The sequence below is a fragment of the Myotis myotis genome, unplaced genomic scaffold (genome assembly GCF_014108235.1).
Source record: "Myotis myotis isolate mMyoMyo1 unplaced genomic scaffold, mMyoMyo1.p scaffold_m19_p_8, whole genome shotgun sequence".
Taxonomy (NCBI): domain Eukaryota; kingdom Metazoa; phylum Chordata; class Mammalia; order Chiroptera; family Vespertilionidae; genus Myotis; species Myotis myotis.
The window spans coordinates 61,833,484-61,848,974 of NW_023416390.1; the positions used below are offsets into that span (position 1 = coordinate 61,833,484).

Consider the following 15,491-nt stretch of genomic DNA (forward strand, 5'->3'; position numbering starts at 1 on the left):
TCTTATCCTTGTGCTTATCATTATCATTCCATTTAACCTGTGTGAAATCAGGATGTATTTTACAATGGATCAGCATGTATTGTAAGGCTTCATTTTATTCCCTTAAGTCTATTCAATCGATGATGCTTCTTAAACATCAAGTTGTCCTAGAATCCAGGGGATATGGCATTATTTTAACTATCAAGAGACAAGGGGGCTAGAGTCCTGTTTAAGTGGCAAAAAGACCAATGGCTCTGTTAAAAAGGAAAAAAATCTTAGCATCTCCTGCTCATCAGACAATCCCCATGGCTGCTTTCCAGAACAAAATGCTCATTTCTGCACCTGAGCCCAGGACTGCAGCAGAGGCAAAAGCACCCTGAACATTTCTTTCTGACTTGTGGCTTGAAACTGTACATCACTGACCCTTGCTGTGGGTTGGAGGAGGGGCAAGTGGTTATGAAAAACACTCCATAAAGGCAACATCTAGAAGGTTGAAAGGTTGTAGTCAGATACTTGGGCAGGTAACAGTAGTACCAGATATTGAAAGAGGATATGGGGACTAAGGAAAAAGCAAATGCTATGTAACCTCCTGACCGTTGGATGTCTCGACTTTTATGTCCCACATGTTATCCTGGCTGCGAACCACTAGTATAGATTCATTCAAGTTCTATTCCAACTTTGAATCTCTGAAAGCCTGTGTTCTTCACTGGGCATAGAGCAGGTAGAAAAACTAGAATTTGAATATTATTTGGAATTTAATTTACATCATTCAGTATCTTAATCCTTCATGTGGAGGGTTGTATTGTTTGTATTTTTTTAATCATCTCCTTTCCTCCAAGAGAATTGTACATATCTGCCCATGTTCTTGACTCCCAGAATTTATCTTGGATATATATCTAGGAGTAGAACTGCTGGGTCCTATAGTAACTCTGTATTTAATTTTTTGAGGAACTGCCAAAGTGTTTTTCACATCTGCTGTACCACTTTACAGTCCCATCAGCAGTGTGTTTCAGTTCCATGTTCTCTATATCCTTATCAACACTTGTTAACTGACTTTTTGATTATGGCCACTCTGGTGAGTATAAAGTGGTGTCTCACTGTGGTTTTGGTTTGCATTCGCCTGATGGCTAATGATGTCAAGCATCTTTTTCATGGGCTTATTGGCCATCTGTGCATCTTCTTTTGGAGAAAAGTCTATTCAGATTCTTTGCCCCACGTTAAAATTGGGTTATTTATCTTTTTATTATTACTGAGTTATAAGATTATATATATACATCAGCTAGGAGTCCCTTATTAGATATACTAGGGGCCCGGTGCATGAAATTCGTGCACTGGGGGGGGGGGAGTGTCCCTCAGCCCAGCCTGCCCCCTCTCACATACTGGGAGCCCTCAGGTGTTGACCCCCATCACCCTCCAATCGCAGGATCAGCCCCTTGCCCAGGCCTGACGCCTCTGACAGAGGCATCAGGCCTAGGCAGGGGACCCTCATTTCCCCCCATCACTGGTTCTGCCCCCAGCCCAGGCCTGATGCCTCTGGCCCAGGCATCAGGCCTGGGCAGGGGACCCCCAGACCCCTCTGATTGCTGGCTCTGCCCCTTGCCCAGGCCTGATGCCTTGGCCAGAGGCGTAGACCCCCATCACCCTCCGATCGCCTGATCGGCCCCTTGCCCAGGCCTGACGCCTCCACCAGAGGTGTCAGGCTTGGACTGGGGACCCCCATCTCCCCCCGATCACTGGCTCTGGCCCCCGCCCAGGCCTGAGGCCTCAGGCCCAGGAATCATGCCTGGGCAGGGGACCCCCATCTCCCTCTGATCGCTTGCTCCACCCCCCGCCCAAGCCTGACGCCTCTGACCCAGGCTTCAGGCCTGGGCAAGGGGACCATCATATCCCCCCAATTCCCGGCTCCGCCCCCCACCCAGGCCTGATGCCTCGGCCAGAGGAGTTGACTCTCATCACCCTCCGATCACCAATCACCGGATCGGCCCCTTGACCAGGCCTGAGGCCTCCGGCAGAGGTGTCAGGCCTGGGCAGGGGACCCCCAGCTCCCCGCGGTTGCAGGCTCCGCCCCTGCCCAGGCCTAACGCCTCTGGCCTAGGCGACTGGCCAGGGCAGCGGGGACCCGCAGCTGCAGCGGCCCCGCGATCGTGGGCTCCGCTTTAGGCCCAGGCAAGGGACCCCTAGCTCCTGGGACTGCCAGCTTCGACCGTGCCCAGCTCCCATCGCTGGCTCTACCCCTACTTTCTGCTATCACTGGCCAGGGCGGCAAAGGCACCTGATTCTCCGATCATGGCTGGGGGGCAGGGCAAAGGCGGCCCCAGGGCCGCCTTTGCCCTGCCCCCCAGCTCTTAGCTCCCCCCTGGGTTTCTGATCACTGTCAGTGGCAGGGGGCTTCTTCCTGCTTTCCCTTTCGCATCCCTCAATTGTGCCTACATATGCAAATTAACCGCCATCTTGTTGGCAGTTAACTGCCAATCTTAGTTGGCAGTTAATTTGCATATAGCCCTGATTAGCCAATGAAAAGGGTAGCGCCATACGCCAATTACCATTTTTCTCTTTTATTAGTGTAGATGCTTTGCAAATATTTTCTCCCGTTCTGTGGGTTGTGTTTTCACTTTCTTGATGAAGTCCAATTTGTGTTTTTCCTTTTTCTTTTGTTGCTTATGCTTTGGGTGTCATATCTAAGAATCCATTGCCAGTGTTTTCTTCTGGTAGTTTTATATTTTGAGCTCATTCATTTAGGTCTCTGGTCTATTTTGAGTTCATTTTTGTATGGGGCATGAGGTAAGGATCCAACTTCATTCTTTGAATTCTGGTGCTGGGGTCAGGGACAATGATGTACCTCTCTCTGAGTGACACCCCCACTTTAGGAGTTCAGTGCTTGGTAGGGAGGGACAGTAGTCCCAGGTCTCCTGGCTTGCCTCTCCAGGAGCAGCCAGGGCCCCAGTATTCTCGGGGGTGCTGTGCCCACAATAGAGCCTCCATCCCATGAGTAGGTAAGACTGGGCTAAACAAGGGAGCCCCCACCTCTCTGCTGTATTTGATGGGAACGTAGCCTCAGCAACAGGCATCTAGGGACAGGATGATAAATGCTGACGTCCTTTCCCTCCCAGGAAGGTAACCCAGCCAGTGGGAGCTGGGGGGGAGGAACCCTGTATCTAGGCTGCACCACTGTGGAGTAGAGTTTCCCTCTCGCTGAGCTGACTGGAAGCAGGGAGGGAGGTATTTGGTTCAAATACCACAGACTCTCACGTTATTGACCTTCAGTGAATTTTCTTAAATGTTTCTTCATTTGCCTTCTTTTGACTAGGGTTTTGGACCACTTCCAGAGATTTAAATAATTTTTTGAAAATAATTTTTCCCAGTTTTGCTGTGGGGTGGGTGCAGAGAGGTCCTCGCTGTCCTGCTGCTCTAGATTCTTTTTTGAGAACTCAAACCCAGTGAGACTCGGGGCAGTGGAAAACCAGAAAACTCAAATTCCGGTGCCCATATAATAACTCACATTCGATAAATATTGATTAAGTATCACTTATGAAAATGGCTCAGAACTAAAAATGGGTTGAGTTGACCGTAACCAAAGCAGGGAGTTCTGATTTTGCAGACACACCATTACACATACACTTTATGGAATATCTACTATATGTGAGGTGGAAGAATAGAAGATAAAAAGCTAAAAACCTATTTTAGAAATTAGAGTTTCACAAAAAGAGAATTAATAAACCAAGGCAGCCTATATTAAATGCCCAGAGAATAAATGCTCCAGTTTTTCAGGGGCACAAGAAACTACCCAGCGCCAGAGTGGTCAGTCCTGGACGAAGAATGAGCTCAGCCAGGTTTGGAGAAGAGTAGGATTCAGCCGTGTGTGTGTGTGTGTGTGTGTGTGTGTGTGTGTGTGTGTGTGTGTGTTGCTGAAGTGGGATTGTATTTGGTATGCCGAAGCAATAATGTGCAGACCTGCCTGCTTGCCCAAAGAGAGACCAAGTTGAAGAAATGAGGTGGTGACCAGAATAGCAGGGGAGAGGAGGGCTTGGCTGTTAGACGGTGGAGTTTGGTCCCTATCTTCTGGACTGCTGAGAACAGTAAGTTCTTTTTAGAGAAGAGTGACTGGAACAAAGAGGTATGTAAGAAAATGGCTTTGCCTGTAGTGTGTAGATGGAATGAAGGGGTGTGTGTGTGTATGTGCGCGTGCGCATTTGCACGCAGTAGGGAGCCTGGAGGCAGAGACTAGTTATTAGACAGTTGGAAAGAAATGACAGTCTGGATTAAGTGAAGGGGTGGGGGGATGGAATGGGAATAAATGTCTGGTGAATAGTAAGATATAATCATGACTTCAATAATGCCAAGCCATTTTTAAAAGAAACATGGCAGTTTCTATTTAAAAAAAAAAAATCCTGGAATGCAATGTGATATGGTCTAATCTAGCGATTTAAGATACTATGCCTATTTTAAAGATGGATTTCTCATGCAGTAACTATAGTTAAACGGATCTTTTTATTTTTTTAACTTGCATGTATTTTTCCTGTTACTTCAAATTCCAGCTCTTCACAATTTGCTTACTTTGATCTCAAATTAACCTATAGTATGTACGTACAGAAGAGAACCCAGGGTTGCAACAACAGCAAAGATTGTGCACGGTTTTATGGATGAGTTTCCTCCCTTGCAAACAGCGATCCGCGTCGACATGGGAGGCACGTGGCCAACTCCAGCTTTTTTAGCAGGTGTAACGTGACCTTCAAAACTCCTCAGGACAGGCAGCTCCCCAGTGGGGCCGCATCTCCCCTCAGACTCAGGTGGACAGGGTTTCCGGGGCTGCCCGGTTGACTACGGCTCGCGGTTCTGAGGCCAGAGTCGGCAAAAAGAATACAAAAACACGGGCAAAAAAACAAACCACAAAACCTCATGCCTTCCCACAGTGGGCTGATGAGTGAAGTCGCAGAAAGAAGGTTCTGCTCTTGCCCTTTTAAAATTCCGGTGCAGCAGACACTCGCGCGGGCATAGACACACACACACACACACACACACACACACACACACACACACACACACACAGTCGGTCGGCTCTCCCCACTCCCGGCACCGCACCGGCGTCCCTCCCCAAGTCCTGATTCATGAACCGTGCCACCTTTGTCTCGTTTTAAACTGTGCAGACTATTTTAATCCTGCCACCCCCACGGCAGACTCCCGCCTCCCTCCATCCTCTGGGAAGCTCCGCTGTAAGGCGCTGGCTGGTGGGAGCGCGCTTCTCCCCGTCGGCTCGGGTGGGCGAGATCCCGGGAAGCCCTCGGCGGGACCTCCGCCTGCGGGGCGCTGCCCGACGCCGCTGCGGCGCGGGGCACGCGCTTCGGTCCCTTTAAGGTGTCGCGCTCCCCGAAGTGCGGGCAGGGAGCCGCGAGCCGGCGCGGTCCCGAAGCCGGGGGGACGTCCTGCCGCCCTCCCCTCCCCTCCCCCGCGGCCGAGTCTCCGGGGGCCTGCGGGTCCTCCGCCCACCGCGGGCTGGCCAGCGGCTGGGAAGCATGTCCTCCTACGCCAAGAACGGGACCGCGGACGGGCCGCCCTCGCCCACCTCGCAGGTACCGCCCCCTCCCCCCGCCTCCCCCTCCTCGGCGCCCCACCGCGCCCCGCCTTCGTGCCGGGCGCCGGGCCCCCAGTCCCGGGAGCGGGCGGCCTCCCCCACCCTCCTCCTCCCGCTCCTCCTCCCGCTCCTCCTCCTCCTCCTCCTCCTCCTCCTCCGCCGCCTCCTCCTCCTCCTCCTCCTCCTCCTCCTCCTCCTCACCTCGACTCGTCTCTGCGCTCCCGCTTCCGAGCCCGCAGCCTTCCCCAGCAGATGCCGGGGACTCGGACCCCGCACCCTGAGAGTCTTTGTTAATGGATGTGGTGGGTGCCCGCGGGCTGCTCCTCTCGGGCACCATTTCAGTTGTCCTGGATTAGAGTGGATGGGTGGGGGTGGGGGCTGGACTTGGGGGCCGCGGAGGAGACTTGGGTGCGGGCTCCGGGGGACCCCAGGGAGCTGGTTCGGAGGCGGACTGGAGCCGGGGGAGGTCGCTGCTCTCCACGGTGCGGTCCTCACCCGCTTCTCTCTGGCCCCCTGTATCGACTCCAGGTGGCCCGAGGCACCACGACCCGGAGGAGCAGGTTGAAAAGATCCGATGGCAGCACCACTTCGACCAGCTTCATCCTCAGACAGGTAGGAAGGAGGCGGGCGCGGCGCGGAGGCGGGGGCGCGGGCTGGGCAGGAGGCCAGAGCGCGGCGCGGGGTCCGGGGCCGAGCGCCTTCTTCCCGCTCCGCGAGCGCTCCCGCTGCGCCCTGCCCTCCCTGCCCCTGCCCGCCCTGCCCCTGCTCGCCCTGCCCCTGCTCTCGAAGTCTGCGGGTCCGGTGTCTCTGCACCGCCCTGGGAAGTTAGTTTGTGCGTCTGGACGCAAGTCGGCGGGGACCTGGCTTAGCGCAGGGACATTGCACTGGAGACGGGCATATTCCTCGTGGCATCTTCAGTGCGTGGGGAAGTCTTGAAGTTGTATAACTAGACATTGAGTAAGCAAAGCCCGTAGGGCCGCCGGGCACCGGGTTTGATTGGGCCGAGAGTTGCGGGTCTCTTCTTTTTTGAATCCTCTTCTTTGTCTAGGTCTTGGGAGAGATCTCCAAGCTCTTCTAGTCGTAAGACAGACAATTAGAGCAGAAAGTTAGGGCTCACTTTCGGACTGCTTCCTTGGTTCTCTAGATGAGGGAGATAGCTGGGTCTGTTCAAATCCAGATGAGCGAAGGCCGGCACTCAGCGCCTGGGGTATGGGTGGTGAGACACTTAGTGTTTGTTTCTTGTCTTTTTTGTTGTTGTTGTTTTGTGTGTTTGTTTCGTAGTGATTGTTTTTTCTGCGTGGCTCTCATGCGCGTTGTGTGTGCTAAAGATTGCAGGTTACCCTGAATGCTTAGGTTTAGGTGCCTTTTATCTTGACCCAGGCAGGATATTGGCCCTTAATTTTTGTATTGACATGTGCTGTAAATGAAACCACCTCTGCGTATCTGCTGGGTGCTAGGGAGAGCATTAAAAAAAAAAAAGGAGTCACCTTGATCTCTTTTTGGAACAGATTTGTCAAGGTGTGTGTGTTAGGGGTGACCTGCGAGGACTTTGGTCATTGCACCAAGACGCTTGCTTTTATTCCAGCCTCCACTGTGGACTGCGGGAGTGACCTTGGCGAGTTCTTTTCCCTCCAGGCCACTCGGAGCTTTGTGTAATGTGCTTTTAACCTATGGCGGCAGCTTTGCTGTGTTTCTTGAGGGATTATCTCACCAGTTTGAACAGGTTATCCATGTTGGATGGGGCATTAGACTCAAAATTGGACTCAGACCTCTCCTAAAGGGACCATAAAGCATAATTAGATATTTATTATGTAGATATTCATCTTCTGCAGAGACAGATACTATTACTTCTCTTTAATTCAATGAGCACTAAGATGAGCATTATTAAAATAAATATATTTGGATTCTGAATTCATTCTAAAAATACAGTCTGTTCCCTTTGCTGTGCTTAGATTATTTACATATTTGATAAGACATTCTTCATCTTTAAACAAATTTTAGTTATGTTACTGAGATCTTATTGTTGTTTACTTGATAGGTACTTATTTGTGGTAGTTTTATTGTTGCAAAATTCTTAGACATACTATCAGCATATTCCATGAACTGTTTGACTGAAGCGTTTGAGTTCATCTACACCATCACGTCACTAATGCTTTATTCTTCCAAGCACAAACAATATAGTCAATAGTCTTTCTAATGTCCTGTCCTCAATTTGCTCTAATACATGGTTAAGTGAGATGATACATGTATAAGTTCTTGTTAAGAGTGCTGGTATGTGTTGACGTAAAAATATGAAAAGTGTTGCATGGTAAATAATTCTGGGAGTAATTTAAACCAGTGCAGATTTTTAGAACAAATATATTTCATAAATCTTCCTGAAACTGGGATTTGTTAGTTTAATAAAATGGTCTAATTTAAGTAGGAATTACTGTAGTTGTGATTATATCATATACACAACCTTCCTATTTATTTTTGCAAAAAAATACATAATTTTTGCAAGCATGTACAGTTCAGAAAGTATCCTACACCTGATCGCATTTAAGTGGCATAATACAGATGTCTATAATGGCTGCAATAAAAATAACCGAGAGAATTTTTATTTCTTTGAGAAGGTATGAAAAATGATTGCAAATGAAATGTAACAGTGTGTTATTTGAAATAAAATTGAACAGTTTTCACCCCAATGCTAAAATAATTTTTTAAGCACAACAGCTCTTTATGTTACTAGAGTCTCATTATTTGTTGGACGACCAATGATTTATTATTTTTGAATTCTTGATACATTGGAGTGCTGGTGATATTTCCAAGTCTGTACGATGCTTTTGCACATGAAGAAGATAATTGCAGTATCAATAAAACAGTGCTGCTCATTTCTCTGTCATATTATTTACGAATATATGGTAAGGAAGCTTTCGCTAAAAAAAAAAATTGATGTGTCAAATCAGATGGCTCAGACTGGACAGAGAACAGTTGGCAGACTCACTTAATAAAACAATGTTTATTCTTAAAGCTGGTAAAAATGTTAGTGTTTTGTGTGTATATGTGCACAAATCCATGTGCACACACCTACAGATGCACACACGTGAGCTGGCCTGAAAGGAAGCAGAGTGAGAAAGAGAGCATGCCGCCACTCTGAGGACTGCACAAAATCCCTCACCACCCTTGACCTTTGTTTCTCCGTTTACTAGATTGCTGGCTTCTACAGTTTAGGAGGGATGGGTGTTCTGGAATGGATCCCGGGAGCAACTAAGTGGTTTCTTTGAGGAAAGGTGAGAACATTAAGTATTTTGCCAGTGAAAGGAGAGAGTGCTCGGGGTGATCCAGGAATGATCTTCAAACCGAACATGAAGGCATTCTTTGGAAATGTGATGGGCTGCTTTTGGTCTTCATTGAAGATGGAACTTAAGAACTGGCTACAATTAAAAAGGAATGAGGTTTTAGTCCAGCTCGAGTGGCTCATTTGGTTGCATGTCATCCTATGCACCAAAAGGTCAGGGCACGTACCTGGGTTGTGGTTGGATCACCTGTTGGGGCGTGTATGGAAGGCAACCGATCAATGTTTCTCATGTCAATGTTTCTCTCTCTCTCTCTCTCTCTCTCTCTCTCTCTCTCTCTCTCTCTCTCTCTCTCTCCCCACCCCCTTCCTCTTTCTAAGCATATCCTTAGGTGGGGATTTAAAGAAAAGAAAGGAATGAGGTTTTACAGCAAAACTTTCCTAAGAGTATTGCTATCATTGGAATGGCTTTCCAAGTGAGGCTGTAGAATTTTCTCCCAGGAGATTACTTCTGACAGGCTGAATGGATTATTTATTCATGTTTTACATTTTTAGGAAACACTCATTAAACATTTCCTATGTGCTCAGCAGTTTGCTAGATACTGTGAAAGAAGAATGAAAAAGATGAATGGGACATAGCCCCCGTACCCAAAGGATCTTATAGAGTAGTATGGAGACTACTTATAGTAGTAGTATAGCATAGTATGGGTGTATAGAAAGGAAATACTTAGGTAGAGCGTAGTGTGCAGCAATATAGCAAGGAATGAGAGCATGGGCAAAATGCCCATGTGCGCTGAGCATTGAAATACCCATGGGTATCCCTGCACATACAGTTAGTATGGTGCAGGTTACTCTCCCTTGGGTTACTCCCATCTTTCTCCCCATTGGGGTTTGAGGAGAAAATCTGACCAGGGTGGGATTGGTAGGTTGAACTCTCCTTGTAAAATCTGCCCTTATGAGAATTGCAGAGTCTTAGAAGGCCTGGCCCCCAAGCCTCATCTTGAGTCCTCATCTCTTAGTTCTGAATTCAGATCTTTTTTTTTTCTTTCTTTTTAAAATATATTTTATTGATTTTCCACAGAGAGGAAAGGAGAGAGATAGAGAGTTAGAAACATCGATGGGGAGAAACATCGATCAGCCACCTCCTGCACATCTCCCACTGGGGATGTGCCCGCAACCCAGGTACATGCCCTTGACCGGAATCGAACCTGGGACCCCCCAGTCCGCAGGCCGACGCTCTATCCACTGAGCCAAACCGGCTTCGGCTGAACTCAGATCTTTAACATATCACCCTCTCTCCTGCCACAGGTCCTTTGCACATGCGGAGAGCCCTCTCTATGGAATGCTCTTGCTCTCCCTGCTGCCTACTTAATTTTTAATCTTCTTCGAGATCTAACTTTAGTCATCACTTCTTTTTCTAACCCCTTTGATGAGGTCAGTTCCTTAACCATGCACCTCATCCCAGAGTACATTATGCCACTTCTTACCACTATTATTATTCAACATGTAATTAGATTTCTCTGTTCATGTCTTTCTCCCCATCCAGATAATGAGTTCCACCAGGGCAGGGACATGTCTGCATTTGGTCTCCTTTGCATCCTCAGCATTTAGCTTAGTATATGTTCAATAAAGACGTGTTCATTTGAATGAATGAAGAAACGGTTGGATACAAGACTAGCTTGATACATTTTAGGCATGGAGTTCTGCTTCCACATTTAACTTTTTGTTTAATGGGGAGAAATTGCTTCCTAACAGACCTTGATAAAATGTAGTGGTTTAAAGCAACCACACTTTAAAAAAATATTTTTCTGTGGGCTGACCAGACAGTTCTGCTTTCTGTGATGTTATCTGGGCACTGGCATGACTGAAGGGTCTAAAATAGCTCACCTGGTTGTGCAGTGGGTGCTAGCTGCTGGCTGAGAACTAACCTAGCGCTTTTGGCAGGAGGCTCAATTTTCCTCTACCCAGCCTCTCCGTGTGGTTGCTTGAGCTTCCATGGTGGCTGGGTTCCTAGAAGGAGCATCCCCAGCAGGAAAGGCTGAAGCTGCAGATTTGGTGAGACCTAGTATCAAAGGCTCTCTGACAGTACTTCCATTCCAACCTCTTAAGTCAAAACAGACCAAAGGGCCAGCCTTGTTTCACAGGGGAAGGTAAGTAGACTCTATATTTTGCTGGTGCAGCAAGGTCGCCTTACGAAAGAGCATTTAGAACAGAAGATATTGTTGTAGACATCTTTGGAGCCATCTATCTTAGAGCAAGGAACTTTTATTTTTTTAGGTATGCTAATCAAATGCTCATTACAATAATTCAATGAACCCACACTGTATTCAGAGGTCTAAAACATATTGAGATACTAAGTTGATACTATAATAAAACACGTCGGCAAAAAGATTCTTTGGGTTATAATTTGAGCACTGATTATAGAAACCTTTTTCTGATGAAATGCAAGTTTTCTCCAATGAAATGCAAATTCATCAACAGACGGTATATATACTTTGTGCATAGCTCTAAGAATAATCATATGCCTAGAGGCATATATATGCACAAAATTTATTTATAAACTTAGATTCACAGAATTTTAGAACAGGAGGAGATTGCAGAGGGAAAGTGCTTCAATTCCCCGTTTTCAGGTAAATAAAACAGAGACCAAGGGACATAAAGGCCTTACCAAAGTCACACTAGTTGACAGCAAGGTACAGTCTCAGATTCTACAGTTTTTCCACCACAACCTCTTTGTCCCTGAAGAATCAAAACAGACATATAAGCACACATAGATGTGGACACAAGAAAGGCTATATGGAGCTTATTCCTCTTAGGTCCTAGAGATATTCTTAGTTTATGTGGTTATTGTGAAGAACAAAGCAATAATGGGATAATATGGAGACGGTATTCTCCCCCCTCACACCCCCCATTTTATCATGAGATGAAATTTTTGTTTTCATTGTTTAAGGTTACACAGAGGGTTGTTTGTTGTTGTTGTTGTTGTGTGTTTGGTTTTATTTATTTATTTATTAGTCACTGTATACCCAGAGTTCAACCAAGAAATAAAGCTATATGAGTTTTTACAACTGAGGGACTTGAATGTAGAGATATGGTTAAACAGGTGGTGAGAGAGATTAGAAGCTAAACCTAGACGTTAGCAATAACAGGAAGCTACTATCACCTCTGGGCTAGAAGAACAATGAGAGGAAATTGTTACTGGAGCCCAGGGGCCAGAAACACCTGGAAGGTGCTGGAACCACTGGGGTACTGTTCTGTAGGAGCAAGAGAGAAGATGGTATCACCTCACACTGTCAGAATGGCTTTTATAAAAAAGACAAGAAATAACAAGTGTAATGAAGATGTGGAGAAAAGATGTGGGAACCCTTGTGCACTGTTGGTGGGAATGGAAATTAGTGTAGTCATTGTGGAAAACAGTATGGAGGTGCCTCAAGAAATTAAAAGTAGAATTACCACATGATCCAGAAATTCCACTACTTGGTATTTATCCTACAAAAACAAAAACATTAACTGAAAAGATACCCTCCTGTTCATTGCAGCATTATTTACAATAGCCAAGATAAGGAAACAATCAAAGTGTCCATGGATGGATGAATGGATAAAGAAATTGTGCTATAGCCCAGCTGGCATGGCTCAGTGGTTGAACGTCAACCTATGAACAAGGGGGTCACAGTTCCATTCCTGGTCAGGGCACATGTCCAGGTTATGGGCTCGATCCCAGTAGAGGCAGAGCAGGAGTTAGCCTATCGATGATTTTCTCTCATTATGCATGTTTGTATCTCTCTCTCCCTCTCCCTTCCTTTCTGAAATCAATAAATATATTTAAAAAAAGAAGTTGTGGTGTATATATTATGCTATATTATTAAGCCATAAAAAGAGGGAAATCTTACTGTTTGCAACAATATAGATGGACCTTGAGAGCATTATGCTAAGTGAAATAAGTTAGACAGAGAAAGACAAATACTGTTTGATCTCATCTTTATGTGGAATCTAAAAATAAAAACCCAAACAACCCCTCCCACAAACCCCAACCTCATAGATACAGAGATCTGATTGGTGGTTACCAAAGGTGGGGGTGGGTGAAATGGGCAAAGTAGGTCAAAAGGTACAAACTTCAGCTAATTATCCTATATAATAAAACCCTAATATGCAAATTGACCAAATGGCGGAATGACTGGTTGCAATGACTCACACTGACCACCAGGGGACAGATGCTCAACGCAGGAGTTGCCCTCTGGTGGTCTGCGCTCCCACAGGGGGAACACCGCTCAGCCAGAAGCCAGGCTCACAGCTGGCAAGCACAGCGGTGGTGGCAGGAGCCTCCTCTGCCTCCCTAGCAGCACTAAGGACCCCTCGAAGGATGTCCAGCAGGTGGACATTCCCCGAGGGGTCCCGGACTGCGAGAGGGCGCAGGCCTGAATGAGCCTACCCCACCTCCCCAGTGCATGAATGTCATGCACTGGGCCTCTAGTAAAATAAATAAGACCTGGGGATGTAATATACAGCGTGGTGACGATAGTTAATAAGTAATATTGTCTTGAATATTTGGAAGTTGATAAGAGAGTCGATCTTAAAACTTTTCATCACAAGAAAAAAATTATAACTATCTGTGAATGGTGATGGATGTTAACTAGATTTGTGGTGATCATTTTGCAATATGTGCGAATACCAAATCATTATGTTGTACACCTGAAACTAATTTTATTTGTCAATTATATCCCAATTAAAAAAAACAAACACAGAGAGAGACACAGAGGAGATGTAGCGTCTGCCAAAGTAGCCACTTGAGGTGGAGAGAATGGGGGGAAATACTCTGGCTTCTTCTTTTTTTCCACTCCCAACTCACACCCTCCTTCCCCCAGGTCCCTGGGGTGCCTCCCATTGGCTGAGACCTGCTGGAAGCCAGCTAACACAGGAGCCTGGGGAACAGTCTGAAGACCTTTCAGATAGGAAAGAAAGCACAGAGGGGAAAGGGAGGAATAAATCTGAGGGAAGCAGCCAGTACTGGCACAGCCATTATTATATTTAGTTGCATGGATGAACAACCATGGAGCATTTTTTCACCAGCAAAATGGGAAGTTTTTATGTGCTCTGTCAGTAGAACTTCCTTGCTCAATGGTATGATCCAGTTACAAGGAACCTTAAGGAAAGCTTATACCTGTTTCCTTTGTGAATTTTCTCTGGAATGCATCTTCCCAAATGCATCTTACTTCTCGTGACAATTTTGGCTCTTGAGTAAATGGAACTGAATTGACGATGCTCCCGAGTGACAAATCTAATTAATGGGCAGCTAATCAGTGAACCAGACATTTTTCTTTTCTTCAGGTCTCTGTTTTTGGGCACACCGCGTTCCCTATATATCATTGCTGTAGAAGAAAGAACTATTTAGCCTTCAGTTTAGGATGGCCATATTTTATGGAAACTCAGGTAAATTCTGATTCACATCTTTCTAGGATGCTGTGTGGAAACGTAAGAAAATGACACTGGCTTTGCCATGGTCCTCTCCCCTTAATTACGCCAGGTGCCACGCGGGCAGTGTTAGCAAGGAGCGCAGACTGCTCGTATCAAGGGGAGAAGCAGAGGTGTAATGGAGAGAATGTCCTAGTACTTCAGTCAAACCACGTGGAGCAGTGCGTTGTGAAAACGGTTCTCTCCAATCCTGGCGATTCTCCCAACACAATGGGTGAGCCGGGCCCAGCAACTCTAGGCCTGACCCATCTTCTCTGGCTGAGGCCTTGGCATTGTCCAAGCTCATCATCTCCCTCTGAGTTTGGCCCGTTCTTGGTCTCATTTCTGCAGCTCAGACTCGGAAGAAAGCTTAAACCCTAATCAGAGCAAGCGGCAACGCACGTTCCCCAGTCCACTGAGGACTCCGGGAACATCCGCAGACATGGGTGGAATGGGCATGAGGCCCTGTTGGGCTCTGTAGCGCTCAGTGTGTGGCCTCTGCATGTTTTCTAAGCAACATTGTAGAACAGATGCTTCCTAGGACCACAAGCAGTGCCATTCTCTGCTTGCTCCCCCTTTGCTGAGCCTCCTTCCCAAGGACTGTGCTTGCTCAAAATGGGTTTCTGGCCTCAGAAACAGTTCTCTGACTCTGAGCAGGGTGGGTCCAGGGCAGACAGAGCCGCTGGGTGCTTTTGACTTCCTTTGAGCCCAGGTGTTGACTAATATTCCCTTTGTGGGTTGTGCAGAGCACTTCCTTAACCATCCGCAGTCACACACACTCTGTAGAATACCTCTCGAGGTTAGAAATCGTCAAATTGATTAGTGTCTAGAGGAGCCTTGTTATCTCCAAGGCGGCCCCGTAGGCAGCCAGTATTGTCCTGCGTTCACACAGTTATATGTCCTGGTACTTCATGAACAGGAAAACACTGAGGTTGAACTCAGCACTCTTGCTCTGGAGAGAAGCTAAGTTATAGACTACAGAGTGAAACATCGGGATTTTTATAGGGAGTTAACCGTGTGAACGGGGCCTGGGAGAGGGGGTAGGATTAGAACTAGAAGCCTGAATTAATGAAAAGGCTAAATTTAGATTCAGTTTTGAGGGAATACTTTTATTGCTTTCAAGTGACAGTAATGATAAGCTGTGTGCTATGACAGCCCGTTTTCGGAAATAGAAAAGGCTGATGTGTGCTCAACCTGGCCTGGATATAGGCCGAGCTTGAA

At 46.8% G+C, this 15,491-nt stretch overlaps 1 protein-coding gene across 2 annotated transcripts in view; it reads left to right on the forward strand.

Annotated features, from left to right (window-relative positions):
• Positions 1-4,528: 4,528 nt before the first annotated feature.
• CACNB4 (calcium voltage-gated channel auxiliary subunit beta 4) overlaps positions 4,529-15,491 on the forward strand; it is a 227,855-nt gene continuing 216,892 nt past the window's right edge. The window contains exons 1-2 of one of the 2 annotated variants that reach the window (XM_036320367.1): positions 4,529-5,546; positions 6,077-6,160. In XM_036320367.1, coding sequence (XP_036176260.1) covers positions 5,490-5,546; positions 6,077-6,160 — 141 coding nt within the window. In that variant the 5' untranslated portion in view covers positions 4,529-5,489. Of the gene's footprint in view, positions 5,547-5,746; positions 5,851-6,076; positions 6,161-15,491 lie in introns of those variants that run through there. The other variant, XM_036320368.1, reaches the window with a different exon arrangement.